The 16,528-nt window shown below is 44.8% G+C and overlaps 1 protein-coding gene and 1 non-coding gene across 2 annotated transcripts in view; one reads left to right on the forward strand and one right to left on the reverse strand.

The window, feature by feature from the left end:
• Poldip3 (DNA polymerase delta interacting protein 3) overlaps window positions 1-14,898 on the reverse strand; it is a 28,722-nt gene extending 13,824 nt beyond the window's left edge. Inside the window, exons 1-2 of the mRNA XM_027396107.2 lie at window positions 14,665-14,898; window positions 1,430-1,820 (exon numbers count right to left, since the gene is read on the reverse strand). Of these exons, the coding sequence (XP_027251908.1) occupies window positions 1,430-1,820; window positions 14,665-14,723 (450 nt within the window). The 5' untranslated portion in view covers window positions 14,724-14,898. The remainder of the gene's footprint in view (window positions 1-1,429; window positions 1,821-14,664) is intronic.
• A 208-nt stretch (window positions 14,899-15,106) lies between these two features.
• On the forward strand, window positions 15,107-15,257 carry LOC113833645. The gene has a single exon (XR_003481756.1). It is a non-coding gene; the product is annotated as a U12 minor spliceosomal RNA (small nuclear RNA).
• Window positions 15,258-16,528: the final 1,271 nt, after the last annotated feature.

Consider the following 16,528-nt stretch of genomic DNA (forward strand, 5'->3'; position numbering starts at 1 on the left):
ACACTGTCTCAAAAAAAAAAGTTTCTTTTTATAAGCCGAGGCTGTCCTAGCTCTTGTGAAACCTCCTGACTCTGCCTCCTTGATTACATATATACCATGCCTGGATTAAGGAGTTTCTTTCTTTTTAAGTTTTATTTTTGTATTTGGAGACATGGTTTCTCTGTGTAGCTTTGACTGTCCTGGAATTCACTCTGGAATTCACTCTGTAGACCAGGATCCACCTGCCTCTACCACAGGAGGGCTGGGATTAAAGGTGTGGGCCACAAGGGCTGGAGAGGTTAAGAGCACTGGCTGCTCTTCCAAAGGACCCAGGCTCAATTCCCAGCATCCACATAGTAGTTCACAACTGTCTGAAACTCCAGTACAGGGGGTGTAACACTGTCATACAGACATACATGCAGGCAAAGCCCAACGAACTGTAAATAAATGATTTAAAAAAAAGTGTGTGGTACCACTGCCTGGCTGTTTCTTTTTTAAAAACAAGGTCTCATTCTGTAGTCCAGGCTATCCTGAACTCACTATATATAACCCAGGGCTCAAATTCTTGGTCTCTGGCCCAGCCTCCAAGTTCTGAGATTACAGGTGTGAACCATCATGTCTCCAAAGAGGCCACTGCTTCTTTTTCTGTCTATGCTCCCTGAGCTCTAGGATTAAAGGTATGCCATCACACCTAGAACAAGTTTCCTCTTAAAACTCACAGACTCAAGTGAAAACCTCCTTCTAATACTTAGAAATAGGAGCTGTAGGCCAATCCTCAGTTGATTTACCAAGCAGACCTCATCAAAATACATGCATGCATACACACTCAGGTGTGCCCCCCCCCCCCTTTTGGCCTGGTGGTTATTGACAACATTGATTCTCATTCCAGCAGAATGAGCATGAAGTGATGAAGTGGCACCATGGCCTTTTGCTGTGGAACCTAGAAACATCCAGTGGTCATAATCTATCCCAGAAGATTCAAGTGCATTCTAAGTAGGTCCATGAACTTGAAATATGGTGGCATGTGCAAGTCAGCCAAGGTCAAGCAATAATGAACCTAAAAAACTTAATGAACTTGGCTCAGTCAATAACTAGTGTTATCCCTGTAAACAAAGCTAAGGCAGATTAAATGCTGTTTCCTTTCCTTCTAGAGTAGTGGTTGTGTGGGATGTCCAGGACATCGGACAAGCGGTCAGATCTCTTAGGTTTCTACCCTGGTTCTCCCACTGACTAGATGAGTGAATAATGTCAAATTTGTGGACCTCTCCTTTAAAAGGCAATATTCTGTGTTCCATAAGACTGTGTCTCTAATGTACTTTATGCCTTTCTGTAAGCCAAAAAGTGCTGGACCAACACTGGAACTTGCATTTTTGCTATTCCCCAATGTTTCCTGCAAACTTCTAGCTTTCTTCCCAGGTTTCTGGAAATGCAGGCAGGAGCCACAGCCTACCTGGATGGTTTTGGTGAGTTTCAGAGCAGGTGTCACCGTCCCAATGGGTGGGCTTGTGAAGGTAACAGGGGATCTCCTCTTCAAGCTGATCTTCTCCCTGGCATCAGCCACCTGACGGGGCTTCTGGGGCACAGCGTTCTGCTGCTTTCGTGAGTTCAGCATCTCTCTAGCATCCTGTACTTTTCCTTTGATCCGAAACCGAGCATCTTTCTGTAAAAGTTTCTCCCGAGCATCTTTGACACCCAGCTTGAGCCGAGCATCTGAGATGCCAATCTTCTGCCGGGCATCAAATCTCTGCTGGAAGGTGGCTGTGCGAGCCGGCTGGCTAAGAAGACTATGCTGGATCCCAACTCGAGATCGGATGCCTCCAATTCCTGGTCTGGCACTGAGCCTGCAAGTACAAACTGCAATAGTCAATGGACTGAAGACCAACAGCAGCCCATGGAGGAAAGCTAAGAACACTGAGAATAGAACTTGTCCCACAATTTTCAGAAGCCTGCTTATAACCAAATATACAAAAACATACAAACTTCCCTCTAGCCTCTGGCTTTTAACTTGGTGCCATAAACAAAATTACGGAGAGTCCACCACAAGTTAAGACTGTTTTCATCCCTGGTCATGCTTTTAACCAACCCTTTATATACCATGAGGTATTTGTTATGCCTGCTTTCCATGTGGAAGGCAGCCCTGGTGAAGCTGCCTCTTAAAACAAATGGTGCCTCACTCTATGCAGGCAGACACTTCTTACTAGGACTAAGGGAGCCAACATGTAGGTCTCAGCACTCCAGGAATTGATACAAAGATATAAAGATTTAATAGCCAGGCATGGCAATGCTCATAATCGCAGCATTCAGGAGGCTGAGGCAGAAAGACTGCTACTGAGTTCAAGGGTGATCTGCAAGACACATCTTTAAAAAAAAAAAAAAAAAGACAAAGGTTGGAGACAAAACTCAGTTTAAGAGCTCAGTGACTTAAGAGCTTGCATTTCTCTAGCAGAGGACCTGGGTTGTTTCCAGCTCTGGCATGGTGGCTTACACCATCTGTAATTCCAATTCTAGGTGACCTAATACCTTTTTCTAACTTCTGAAGGGTATCAAGACCTGGTCTGGCACTGGTACACACATATATTACATACATGCATACATGCATGTGAAATGCTCATACACATCAAATAAGTAATTTTTTAAAGTACCTCTACAGTAACAAAAAATATACAATTTCAATAACTCCTGAAATTATAAATGAAGGCTAGAGCAATGATACAGTAGTTAAAAGCACTTGCTATTCTTCCAGACTCAAGTTTGGTTCCCAGCACCCATGACAGGAATAACTACCTGTAACTCCAGCTACAAAAGATCTGATGCCCTTTTCTAGCCTCTTCAGGCACTGTATACAAACACATGCATACACATAAATATAAAATTAAATTAAAAATTGTTTTTAAAAATAGAAATGAGGGGCTGGAGAGATGGCTCAGTGGTTGAGAGTACTGGCTGCTCTTCCAGAGGACCTGGGTTCAATTCCCAGCCACCACATGGCAGGTCACAACTGTCTGCAACTCTAGTTCCAAGGGATCTGACACCCTTACACAGTACACTGGTGAAACACCAATGTACATTAAATAAATAAATCTTTTTTAAAAATCAGAAATGAGTTAAACTCCATTAAGCAGGCCCCCTCCCTGTGGTATCAGAGACAACACCTGGCCCTGCTGAGTGAAGTATGGGAGTCTGCAGGTTTCTCCTGCATGAACTACCTACCTACTCTACCCACAGGCCTCTCTCCACTCCAGCCAATAGAAGTAATCACTATTAAGGTAAATGTTCTGCTTCTAGACGTCTATACAACATCACCTTTCTTGGAAACCCTATTTGATTCTCCAAGACAACTTTCCTTTATGTCTGTTATATCTGCTGGTTTCCTTGTTTTCTCCCCAACCCCTGAGCTGAGAAAGGGGTTTATTTCTTTTCCCAAGCCTGGTATCTAAAAAGTAGTACTGTGTGCTAGTTAAGTCTCAGAAACTCTTATGTACTCCTCAAATACAGAGCTGTCAGATTCCACCCTGAGTTAGGGACACTAAATTCTGGGCGCTGTCTGGGCTGCACTTGTATTCTGCAAAGCTAAACCTGGAAAAAGAGCTGTGTTGAGAATTTTCACATCAGAAGGTCAAACTACGCTGCATGAAAAGTCCCCCTACTGTTTGCAGATCACTGACTGGGCCTTCCAGGATCCTCCTCCCCCCTACTCTCCCCCTCCTCAACTGCTGGAGTAGAACTGCCCACCTGTGCTAAGGACTGCACCCCAAGCACCAACAGAAGCAAATATGGCCAGGACTGACATTGTATACCTGTAATCCCAATACTCAACAAGAGGCCGAGGTAGGAAGATTATGAGTTTAATAATAGCCTGAGCTATAGAAAATGAAGGTCACAAACACCACATAACAAGCTGGATAGAGGTGGCACACACCTTTGATGCCAGCCTGTGGGAAGCAGAGGCAGGTGGATCTCTTGAGTTCGAAGTCAGCCTGGTCTACAAAATGAATTCCAGGATAGTCCCAGCTATACGGAGAAACTGTCTTGAAAAACCAAACAAAAAAACAAAAACAAAAAATCCACAAGAATCTCTGTCTCTTTTGCCTGCTTTTGGTAACTGAATTCTACTGGGTTGCCTTGTCCAGCCTTGATATGAGGAGATGTACCTAGTCTTATTGTAACTTAATTTGCTATGTTTGGTTGATATCCCTGGAAGGCCTGCTCTTTTCTGAAGGGAAAATGGAAGAGGGGATCTGAGAGAGAAGGGAAGTGGGAGGGGGGACTGGGAGGAGAGGGAAGAAAAGAAAAAAAAATATCAAACATCAAACAAACAAACCCCACCACACATGTCCTCCCTCCCTCCCCAAAAAAAACCACCCAGGTGGGAAGAGTTACACTTCATTCATTCATACAAGGACTCCATGGAAAAGTCATTTACAAAATCAACCAGAGTGAGTTTAAGGTGGAAGGTGGTATGTATGTACTTGGTATGGTTTTCTTATGTAAAGACTCTGGAGATCAGATGACAGTATGGTTCAGTGGTAGAGTAATTGTCTAGCATGCTTTAGACCCTGGCTGAATCCCCAGTACTGCATGGGGGGGAAAAAAGGATTCAAGGAAACGTAGGCAGTAGAGAAAACAGTCAGAAGGAATGGGGTATGAGAGTGGCCAGCACTCAAAATTAGGAAGAAAACAAGCTGTGAGGCAGACAACATATAGCCCACTTCCATTGGACTACCCTTGACTTACTTGTTCAAAGACTGGAAGCCATACAGAAAGGAGCCCTGGGAAAACTGAGACTCCACCCTTACCAGGGTGCTCCTACAGGCTTTCTTATATCTCTCACATTTGCTCATGATGTCCATTAAAAATAAAAATAAGAACAACTGACTACAGGTTCAGACAGTTACTACTGAAGTCCTACTCATAAAGTGAAGGAAAGATTTTAATCAACAATACCATCTAGCTCTAAACGAAAGCAAGGCAAGCAGAAAACACCCCAGATTAAAATGCCCACTTAACTGAGCTCCTCCAAAGTCACAGGCAATCAGGTTACCAAATGAAGCTCGAGTGTGTAAGCTTCCAGGTGCTTCATATTGAAGCATGGCCTACAGTCAAACAATGACCAGTCTTTGGAGTCATCACAAACAAATGGACACCTGGAAGGCTGTGGGGAAGCTTAGACATGACCCAGGGAGCCTAGGAAAAGCAGTAGGTCAAAGGGCATTTTAGACAAGCAGTTCATAGAAAAATTGGCTATAGCCCACAGCTTGCAAGTTCTCTGCTCCAGCAGTTGGAGAAGCATCTCCTTTCCACTGCCTGTACCTTCCCCCCCACCAAAGCCTCTCTGCACCCTGGTTCCCAGATGGGAGTTCTTCTTGATCTTTCAAAGCACCCACAGGGCTTACCACAATGACTTGTTGATAAACCTGTGTCTCCCACAGGCCAGGCTTTCTCAGGAACACATCCTGCACCTCCTTATCTTTGCCAACCCTGCATCATAGGAAGGAAAGGTTTGCCATCCCTACATCCAAATTCTGCGAGACTGTCCATGTCTGACTCAGAAGCGCCTTAAACAGGTCCCAGAAGCTCCAGGAGCTTCTGCTCCTCTGGATCACAATGTTTGAGACTAAAGCAACTTCCCACATATCGCTTTGACTGACTTTATGACTCCCCCTCTCTTATGATGCATCTTCCTAACACTTAGGCTCACTTTCATCTTTCCCAAAACCTGGGATATGCCTCAGGCAGCAGGATAAGACACTCAGCCAATCCTGCTTGCTCCTTCCTTCCTTCCTTCCTTCCTTCCTTCCTTCCTTCCTTCCTTCCTTCCTTCCTTCCTTCCTTTCTACTTACAACCTGACCCAGGCAGACTGACTCTACACTGGGTGGATCCTAATGCCAGCTGTTTTTACTGGGTCTCCAAACCTGCTTTTCCTGAGACGGGATGGTCTTTTTGTTTCTGGGATTTCTTTACCCCGTGCCTTCGGTCTACCTTTTTTCTCCTCCACCAAGCCTGAATGCTCTTGCTTTTATTTCTACTTTTCAGTTAGGGTTAGGCTTTTCAGGTTGTCTGCCCCCATCTATAGACACAAACAGGTTGTGGTGATGCAGATCACTGGGTTCCGTTTTACAGAGATTCAGATGTCTTTTTGGATATGGATAGTATTGATAAATTGTCACAGACTGTTTTAACTCGCTTGGAAAATTGGCTCAGAAGATGGCATTTGCTTGCTTGCAAGGTTATGTAGCTCAGTGTTTCCTCCAAAGCCAGTCCTGAGTCAGACTGTCCCCACGACTCTGTGACAAGGAGGAGGAGAACAAAATAGCCCAAGAAAACCACACATGTACTTAAAACAGGTAAGAGGCAAGCTATTCCAATAAGGGTACTACTGATTAATTAATTCATGGTATAAAAGTGTTTATAATAAAACCAGCTAACATGATGCCCACACTTAGAAAGAATAAAAAGAACCTTTGTCCAAATCTCTCAATAATAATTTCAACATCACAGTTTTAACAGGATTTCCCCAGCTAAATTGTGTCAGATAATGTAAACATGAATTTAATCCCAGCTCTCAGGAGGCAGAGACAGTTGGATCCCTGAGTTTGAGGCCAAATTGACCTACAGAGCAAGTTCTACGACAGCCAAAGCTACACAGAGAAACCCTGTCTCAAAAACAAAAAACAAAAACATTCCAGGTCAATACAAAGAAACCAATCAAACAACATTGCTTCAAAACCAATCAAATAAAAAATGCTTACATGCTACCTAAGTTATAAAGGCTGCTTATGTTTTTTTAAGGTTTTACCTTAAATTTACAAACCCATTTGTTGGTCTAACAAATGGGCATGTGTAATATGTATTCACTGCCTGACTCTGTGTGATCTGAATGCAGCCTTCTCTTATTAAGGTGGTGCTGCACGGTTCCTTCTAAGCTAAGTAACTGCCATCTTCACAACTCCAACTGTGCCTGCTTAAAACAATTACAGCTGGACTTGTTAAATAGTAATATTCCTTCAAAAAGGGAAAAGACAGACAAGGTCACTGGACTGTCACCTGAGTAGCCAGCTACTCCTCACAGCTGGTTGTGCACAATTAGGCCCTGATTATATGAGAACTAAAGGTTTTCTGGATGTACAGGCTAAAAACTAAAAATACGGAGGAGGTCCATCATTGCAGCAATAAAAAAGAAAAATGTTATATGTACTGAACAAATGCCCCAATTATTGCCCCCTAGAAATTTTTTATAACAAATGATGAGCATTACTATTACAGCTCATGGAATCAAGAGAGATGTATATAAAAAAGTTAGAATGACTAAATTAGGGGGTTCTGGCTATCTGAATACTCCCCCACCATCTTGGCTCTTTTGGGAGGGAGGGTTTCAAGACACGGTTTCTATGTAGAAGAGCCTGGCTGGCCTGGAACTCACTCTGTAGAACCAGGCTGTCCTCAAACTCAGAGATCTGCTTGCCTCTGCCTCCTGAGTGCTGGGATCATAGGTGCATGCCACCACCTGATTAACTTAACACCTACAACAAAAGTTAATAGTTAAAAATTCATAGATAGGTCATCTTAACTTGCTACAGCATGCCATGTATAAACGCCTAAGGTTACAATGGTATACACATGTTAACAAAACCTGACTTTGTATGTCTTTGTTAACTTTTAATTTTTTTTTTACACTAAAAAGGCTTCAATTCAAAATTGTAAGTTTTGAGATAAATTTAAGAGAAAAAAATAATATTTATTTTATAAAAGTTATTGTAGCCGGGCGTTGGTGGCGCACGCCTTTAATCCCAGCACTCGGGAGGCAGAGGCAGGCGAATCTCTGAGTTCGAGGCCAGCCTGGTCTACAGAGCGAGTTCCAGAACAGGCTCCAAAGCTACACAAAGAAACTCTGTCTTGAAAAGCCAAAAAAAAGAAAAAGAAAAAAAGTTATTGTAGCTGGACGGTGGTGGCTCACACCACTCAGGAGGCAGAGGCAGGCAGATCTCTGTGAGGTCAAGACCAATCTGGTCTACAAGAGCTAATTCCAGGACAGCCTCCAAAGCCACAGAGAAACCCTGTCTTGAAAAACCAATTAAAAAAAAAAAAAAAAAAAGGTTATTGTAAACAGTTAAAGGTAATTAAGACATACAAGTTAGTGATCAGTTATGTGATAAATGATCAAATTCTCTAATGCGAAAAGAACTATATTTTTAGTCATGTTAAGTCCAAATGAAACTATAAGCAAACCACTCCAATTAAATGTTTTCTTTTATAAGAGTTGCAGTGGTTATGGTTATCTCTTCACAGCAATAAAAACTCTAAGACAGTTGGGTAATAAATAGCCTTAGGTCACGAGGAAGTGAGTCAGGCTATGTAAGGCACTAGCCCCTAGTCATAAAGAATGGCTTAACCTCAGCCTGACCAGTCTATCCCACCTTCAAAAACATGTCCCGTACCAAAATCTTTAAAATAAAACAAACTACCAAACCCTACACCACAAGCTTGTAAGTAGAGCAACAACAACATTCAGGGAGGTTATCTTAATCCGTGGCATTACTGATGAAGAACAGATTTGAATGTCCTCCTGTCTATTTAAAACACCAATAGCCAGGCATGGTGGCATGTGCCTTTAATCCCAGCACTTGGGAGGTAGAGGCAGATGGATCGATGAGTTCGAGGCCAGCCTGGTCTACAGAGAAACCATCTCGGAAAGCAAAAAAACAAAAACAACAACAACAAAAACCAACAACCCATCAACAAATTAAGCATGGGTCAACAGACATTAACTTGAAGAATAAAATTTAAACAATCTTCCCTGTTACTGATGGCTAACTGTTTTAGTTCTAATATACCACACTAACACCTTCCAAGTAAAGAGGAAGGGTGAGTACTGTTTCCAGGGGGAGTAACATCTTAGGGCTGTAGTCCTGCTCAGGGACAGAGCACACACACACACTCTACTACTGATCAGCTTGAGAATGCACACGAAGAACACGTGTCAAAGTGCTTATTTGGTCACAGATAAGTCACCAAGACAATCTGGACTGACATTTTAATCTATAGCAATGCCTCACTTGGTGACAGGGACACACTGGACAATACAGGACAGTAATGAAAACAGCTTAGCATGCCACTTTTGTCTGTACACCGAGGGTGCATTTGTGGAAGAGAGGCTCTGGCACTTAGGGATATAGGCGCTGCTCCTTCTGGGAGTAGCTATTTTGTAATTTGATGCATCCATTCCCTGGTTACAGGCATTCTTTCAACTCCTTTCACAGCTTTGGGGGCTTCTGTGTTCCAGCTTTTTATAATCACATATTCTCTCCTGCATGAAAAGACAGCTATTCATCCCAGCAGGCAGCAGCACTGGTTACAAGGCAGGCATTAGTCATCAGGAATTCTTCAAATAAACACAACTGCTAGGGGCAGGCCTCTAAACCAGAGTCAATTATGTTACCTGCTCCAGAACTGCAGAAGGCTCTCTAACAAAGCCCTGCCTTATGGGGGAGGGTGGTCTCTAGTCCCACCCCATCTTTGCGCCTACAGCCTCACTACCCATTTTAGGAACTACTAAATTCCCTGAACACATTCTGCACATTTGTCTTTGGGAAGATGAGGAAGGGAGGCTTTGAGCAAGACTCTTAGCTGCCCCACCCTGGACAACAATATCAGTAATGCAACTCTGCAATGGCTCCAAGTGCCCCCAGGTACTCAAGACCCTGGAAAAAGCACTGCAGGCCAAGGAGAGGGCAGATGCCCACTGGACCCGTCTCTCTCCTAGTCTCTAACTAGAACCTGGCATACACTAAGGGTGTATGGGGACTAGGAATGCCTTGCCTCCCTGGTTCTATTGAAGAAGCCAAGGCCAGCTCCAGATGTCTGACACATAAGAGGCTCATGAAGGTAGCATGGGTTACATAAAGTGGATTTAAATACAGTGAGTGGCCAGGCATTGGTGGCACAAGCCTTTAATCCCAGCACTTGGGAGGCAGAGGCAGGTGGATCTCTGTGAGGTGGAGACCAGCCTGGTCTACAAAGCAAGTTCCAGGACAGGCTTCAAAGCTATACAGAGAAACCCTGTCTTGAAAAACAAAACAAAACAAAACAAACAAGAAGTTTATCTGAATATGTATGTATGTCTATACCACAAGAGGTGTCAGATCCCTGGGTACTAGAGCTACAAAGGGTTGGGTACTGCCATTCGGGTGCTGGGAATTGAACCCAGGGCCACTGGAAGAACAGTCAGTAAGTACTCTTAACCCCTGAGCCAGCCAAGGTCTTTTTGTTTTGTTTTTAAGACAGGGTTTCTCGGTATAGCCTTGGCTGTTGGGAGCCTTGCAGCCTGGTCTTGGATCAGCATATGACTACCTGTCCAACGGGCTTCCTCAGGGAACGGCACCTGTGAAAATGGACTCTCACTTGACAAAGACCAGTAGTAGTCCATGGGACAGCATAGTAATCTGCAAAATTTGTGTGGCTTGCAGATTCTTTTCTCTCTCATTATACTGGTGATTCTTTGGGTGGTTTTTACTTTTACTTTGTCAGTCACACATGCAATAACTAATTTTCCCTGGAAATTCTGTTCCTTTTCAAGTATTTTCTCTTAGGATTCAACAGGGGGCTAATGTTTCTCAAACCTTTAATCTGTAATTACTAACTAACTACAACTCCTAATCCTGGGAGCTTTTCTGACTCAATAGAGACAGTTAGATACATATGAAAACTAGTTAAGTACATAGGAGAAAACAACAGTTGAAACATTAACCATGTCTCACAGTTCTGGAAAAGAGAGTAAGGCATGTATACACAGAATAGGGAAAAGGCTTCAGGAATATACATAGTGTCAACTACTGGGAGTAAGTTCCAAACAATGATAAGATCTAGTATATTCTGATAGGAAAATGCAATGTAAAATATGGATGGATAGATCCATCTTTACCATGCATAAAAGCTTATATTAGTGAAAGAAGTATGAGATGGGAAAAGAGTGCTTTGTCACAGTCTGCCTTTTACAGAGAGATTGAGACATGGGACCCTCTTGTAAAAAAAGGAACTGTATAAAACTATATCTTGCAGACATGAAATAATTGTCTGGGTTTGAATATTCTTTTTTAATCATATTTTTAAATTTTAAAACAATCTTTTCTCATTTTACATACCAATCCCAATTCCCACTCTCTCCCCTCCTCCTGTTCTCCTCCACCCCCTTCACTCTTCAGAGAGGGTAAGGCTTTCCATGGGCAGTCAACAAAGTCTGTCACTTCACTTGAGGCAGGACAAACGCCCTCCTCACTATATCTAGGCTGAACAAGGTATCCCTCCAAAGAAAATGGGCTCCAAAAAGTCAGTTCAAGCACTAGGGATAAATCCTGGTCCCACTGCCAGTGGCCCCATAGACTGCCCAAGACACACAACTGTCATCCACATTCAGAGGGCCTAGTTTGGTTTTATGCAGGTTCCTCAGCTGTCAGTCCAGAGTCAGTGAGCTTCCACTAGCTCAGGCTAGCTGTTTCTGTGGGTATCCCCTAAATGGCCTTGCCTACTTTGCTCATATTATTCCTCCTCGCTCTCTTCAACTGGACTCTGTTGTTCTCAAAGCATCCTGCTGATGTCTATTACTTTTAACTTTGTAACTGCAAGTAGCAGCCAGCTGACATAAGTACTGAGAGAGCAGGATGTGTCCGGCTTGATATTTAGTTAAGCATGCAAAAATGCTGAACTTTATGTCTAGAATAAGGTTATGCGGGGGTGGGAAGGTGTACTGGGGAAGGAATAAGGTTATGTGGGGATGGGAAGGTGTATTTAGGGAAGCACAAAGGGAGAACAATGGGGGCTTTCATAATGATCACCATGTATTCCTTAAATTGTGATTAATAAAGTAAAAAATAGAAGCCAATAATAAAACTGTTCATGTAATCCTGTTAAGAAAAAACTCTGTTTAAGTATAAATAAAGACAGCCTGAGCTATTCAGGGCCACTTGAGTGCAATCTACTTGGTAGTCATTAGTTTTCCATGTGCAATGCCACTTCCCCCTCCTCAGGACCTGAACCAGAGCCAAGGATGGACCCCAGAACTTGGTTGTCCTGGAACTCACTCTGTAGAGCAGGCTGGTCTCGAACTGACAGAGATCTGCCTGCCTCTGCCTCTGGAGTGCAGGGATCAAAGGCAAGTGAGCCACCACTGCACAGTTAGCCTTCCACTTTCAATAGCCAAGTCCACCTTATAATGGCTTTTGGGACTGTCCATGACAGTCCATGGTCCAGATGTATTAACGAACATAACTGATGTCTATGCAAACTTAAACATAAAACTAAATAACTATGAGGAAATGTAAATAAAAATAATTGTTGCCAGGTGTTGGTGGCGCATGCCTTTAATCCCAGCACTCAGGAGGCAGAGGCAGGCATATCTCTGCGTGTTCGAGGCCAGCCTGGTCTCCAGAATGAGTGCCAGGATAGGCTCCAAAGCTACATAGAGAAACCCTGTCTCGAAAAACAAAAACAAAAACAAAAACCAGAAAACAAAACAAAACAAAAAAAACACAAAAAAAGTTATGTAAAACACTGCTGAGCTTTGCAAGAAAACAGGTGTTTTCTTGCTACCCCAAATCCTTCACTAATGTGGCCCTTGTGTCCCAGCACTGATGTAACTGTGGTTTTGTCTTAAAAAGTGACATCTCTGAGCTTGGTCACCAAGAGACTTTCAGAGGCAGCTCTCGGTCTGGCCATTAATAAAAGGACTCAAAACTAGTAATTGGCTTAATCATCATCATTGTCAATAACTATCTCTCATGGGTCATGTCACTATGACCCAGAAGACAGGTGACAATTGGAACTGGTGAACTGGGTGGTGATGGAAGCAGTAATGCTGAGATTAGAGTACATTTCAGTGTAGGAGACAGAAGTTTTGCTAGACACAGGCATGGGGGAGGATGAACACTTGCTGAGCAGATCAGTGTCTGGGAGAACAGAACATCTCTACAGGGGGGCATTTAGAAACTCTTAAGTTTGTAAATGTGCTGGACCACTAGCCAAGTTACCACTGGCAAGTTTAAATCACTGAAGGGTCCAGAGTAAGTCTGAACATTAGCCCACCTACCCAGCTTCTTCTATTGCTTGGCCCTTGCCCTATATTCTCAGTTGCTGGGAGAACAAGTTAAAAATTAAGACAAGACCCCAGCTATGTCAAGAGGTGTGCTAAAATAACCACAGACTTGTGTAAGAAAACCCCATTAAGCTTGCACAAACACACCTTGTTATCACAAGTTGTAAAATCCGAAGTGCACTCCTCTCCTTGGCCTCCCCTCAAGACCTAATCTGAAGATTATTCCTTTGACTCCCCACCCTTTGTATGTTTTTCTGCCATAAAAAAAGAAGCTTATGGGGGCTGGAGAGATGGCTCAGCAGTTAAGAGCACTGACTGTTCTTCCAGAGGTCCTGAGTTCAATTCCCAGCAACCACAGGGTGGCTCGCAACCACCTTGAATGAGATCTGCATGCAGGCAGAAGACTGCATACATAATAAATAAAATCTTAAAAAAAAAAAAAAGAATCCTATTAAAAAAAAGAAGAAGAAGAAGAAGAAGAAGCTTATGGCCTCTTCTTAGGGGTCTCAGGTCACAGAGGCAGATTCCACCCTGCCAGTGGCCCTAACCAGTTAGACACTCTGGTATCCTTCGGTGATAGGATAGAGTTGCTAATACTCATCTAACGTTGGTGGCCTCATCTTCAATATCCCCAATTATAAGCTAAAGATGGCTACCAATGTTTAAGAGTCTATTGAGTCTTTTAAGTGCTTCTCACTTAAAACTCCCTGACATCCATCAGTGAACACCAATACACCCTCTCTTTTTCTTCCCTTGCCAGTGGCCAACTCAGCCAGCAGTTAAAACTCTGAGGCCTCTGTGGCCTTGGGAAAGTCACTCTACCTTCTCTCAGGCTCCAGCTTCCTATCTGTGAAGCCGGTATAAGGTAAGTAAACAGCACGGAAGTGTCTGGAGCCCCACCTACTCGGGAGACTAAGGCAGGAGTTCGAAACCAGCCTGGGCAACATGGAGGACGCCAGCTTCTCAAAACAGAAACAAACTCGCCTGTCATCCCAGCACTTAGGGTATGAAAGCAGAGAGGATCCAGGCATTTAAGGCCTGTCTTCAAGACACAGTGAGTTCGAGTCCTGCCCCCGTCTCAAGAAAACAGGCAAAAAAAAAAAAAAAAAAAAAAACATTACAGACACTACAGTGATAGGAACAAGGCAGTTGGCATATGAAAACTCTAAAACGCCTCTCAGCGGGTCAGGGTTCACGACAGTGGCTTGAGAGAACCTGGAGAATTGGCTATTACAGCTCTGGGTTAGGGTCTCGTCCGCTCAACTTCCATCCTCTTAATTCCGAGGGCCGCAAGGCCCGAGCAGGGGCTGCGCCACCGTCGCCCTCGGACCCAGTAGCCAGGTAGGAAGGCCCGGCCCTGCCCTGCCCTGCCCAGCCCCGGGCCCGCCTGTGGCCGGGCCTCCCGGGCCCGGTAGCCAGTGGGCTGGCAGGCGATGGGCCCGCGCGGCCTGGCCAATAAGGAGCGCGGCGGACGCAGGGGGCGGGCGCAAGCGGCTTCTCGCGTCGCGACCGGGACTGCTCCGTCCTCCGCCCCCGAACCCCACGAAGCAGCGAGCCCCACGAGCCCCACGAGCCCCGAATAAAGGGAAAGGCCGCTCACCGTCCCTTGGTCGCCGTTCCGCGCTTCCGGATGAGCTCGTCCAGCGAGATGTCGGCCATCTTGCGCCACCGAGCTAGCGGAGAGTGGGGAGGCGACAGCAGCGAGCCCGCCCCTTGAACACTTTCGGAGCGACGAGCAGCTTCCGACACCCGGACAACCAACTCTCGCGACAACTCAAAACGAAGTTCGGAACGGAAGGGGTGGGGCCCGCTCCCCGTGAGCCTTTGCGGTGGCCACTTCTAATCTGCATATAGAAAGCCGAAACGTGGTGCATTATTTTTTTCCTTCCTTTTACAGACGAAGAGTTAAAATGATGGAAGTTGGTAACCACTAGAAAACGTTCATATAAATAAGTCTATCGGCTCAATGGACGATCTGAAACTCACCATACTTGTAATGCGAATCTAATTCCTTACCACTGAGGGCCGGGCAGAAACTCTTTATGCCTTAAACTTATGAGTAAGGAAAATAACGATTCGGGGTGACGCCCGAGTCCTCACTGCTAATGTGAGACGAATTTTTGAGCGGGTAAAGGTTGCCCCCTAAGGCGACCCGCCTACTTTGCGGGATGCCTGGGTGCGGTAATCTGCCCGACCCCCCCACACGATAAAGAAAGTCAGAAAGCTGGCGAGCAGCTCAGCCCGGTTGCTGGAGATAATAGGCCGCATTTATGTGCATGCACGGAACTCCTTAAATATCCCTAGCTAAGCAAACAGGCTGCGAGGCTTTTAGCCACCTACTGTAGGGTGGAAGGTACAAGTCCACCTCCGGGTTTGAAAATATGAAAAGCTAGGTCGAAGCCCGGAGAACTCTGCAAGTTCAGCACCGCATCTGAGTCTGAAGAATTATCTTGGTCCCAAGAGTAGAGCTAAGGTTGGGTGTTCCCTTTCCTTAATTTTAAGTAGAGACCACCAGCCTCTTGCTTTCATGCTCTGTCTCTCCTGTTTCTCTTTGCTGTCACTATTTGTGCGGGATCCCAGAGTGGGCAAAGGGAAAGCTGCAGGTTTAGCCTCAGTGTGTCGGGGCCAGTTGAGCGGTGCGGAGATGTGGAACCCGGAGTCCAGCTGCACTGGGGGAGGGGGTGCCCAGGGTCCTGCTGGGGACAAGTCTCCAGTGACAGCATCTCTTCTGGAGGACTTCAACTCTACACCAGCATACTACATAAGCAAGTGTTACCCTCTTGTGAATTCCTTTTCTTTTCACTAGTTCCTGATATCTTTGGAGCAGGTTGATTTTTCCCAATTCCATGTGTTAGGGAGTGATTTCTCCACACCCCAAGATCAACTTCTGGGAGTCAAGGGGCCACTGAAACTTTCTAAATGAGCCTCAGGTCTAGGCAGAGTGAATAATCACTAGCCCACATGGTGGACTGGAAAACTGAAGCAGAAAGGGCCCGGGCCGGGTCCAGCACATCTCCTAATCCTAGTTTTGTTTTCAAAGAGTAAGACCAGTTCCCTTTCAAACACCGATTTCACATCCTCAGGCAGCACAGACCTAACCTGTGCCAACCGCTCACACTGATGAAGGCCTGTGGGGCCTGAGATTCCAAGTGGAGCACACACGAGTCCTGTGTACAGCTTTCCAGGGACATGAGAGAGGCTGTGACCCCCTCAGACTCTCCTGGCTCCACTCTGGACTTAATAGCTGAAGGCAGATGGGGGTGTTTGTGTTTCTGTGGTTTCTCCACCTAATGGTCACCTCCTTGAGTATAGCACCGCCCCCTTCTTTACCATTTCCTATCCCTTCTAGCCACCTATGTTCATGTATGTATGTATGTATGTATGTATGTATGTATGTATGTACGTATGTACGTTTGTATATGTGTGCATTCACCAACTGTGTACATGTAGAGGCCAGAGATCAA

The sequence above is a fragment of the Cricetulus griseus genome, chromosome 2 (genome assembly GCF_003668045.3).
Source record: "Cricetulus griseus strain 17A/GY chromosome 2, alternate assembly CriGri-PICRH-1.0, whole genome shotgun sequence".
Lineage (NCBI taxonomy): Eukaryota > Metazoa > Chordata > Mammalia > Rodentia > Cricetidae > Cricetulus > Cricetulus griseus.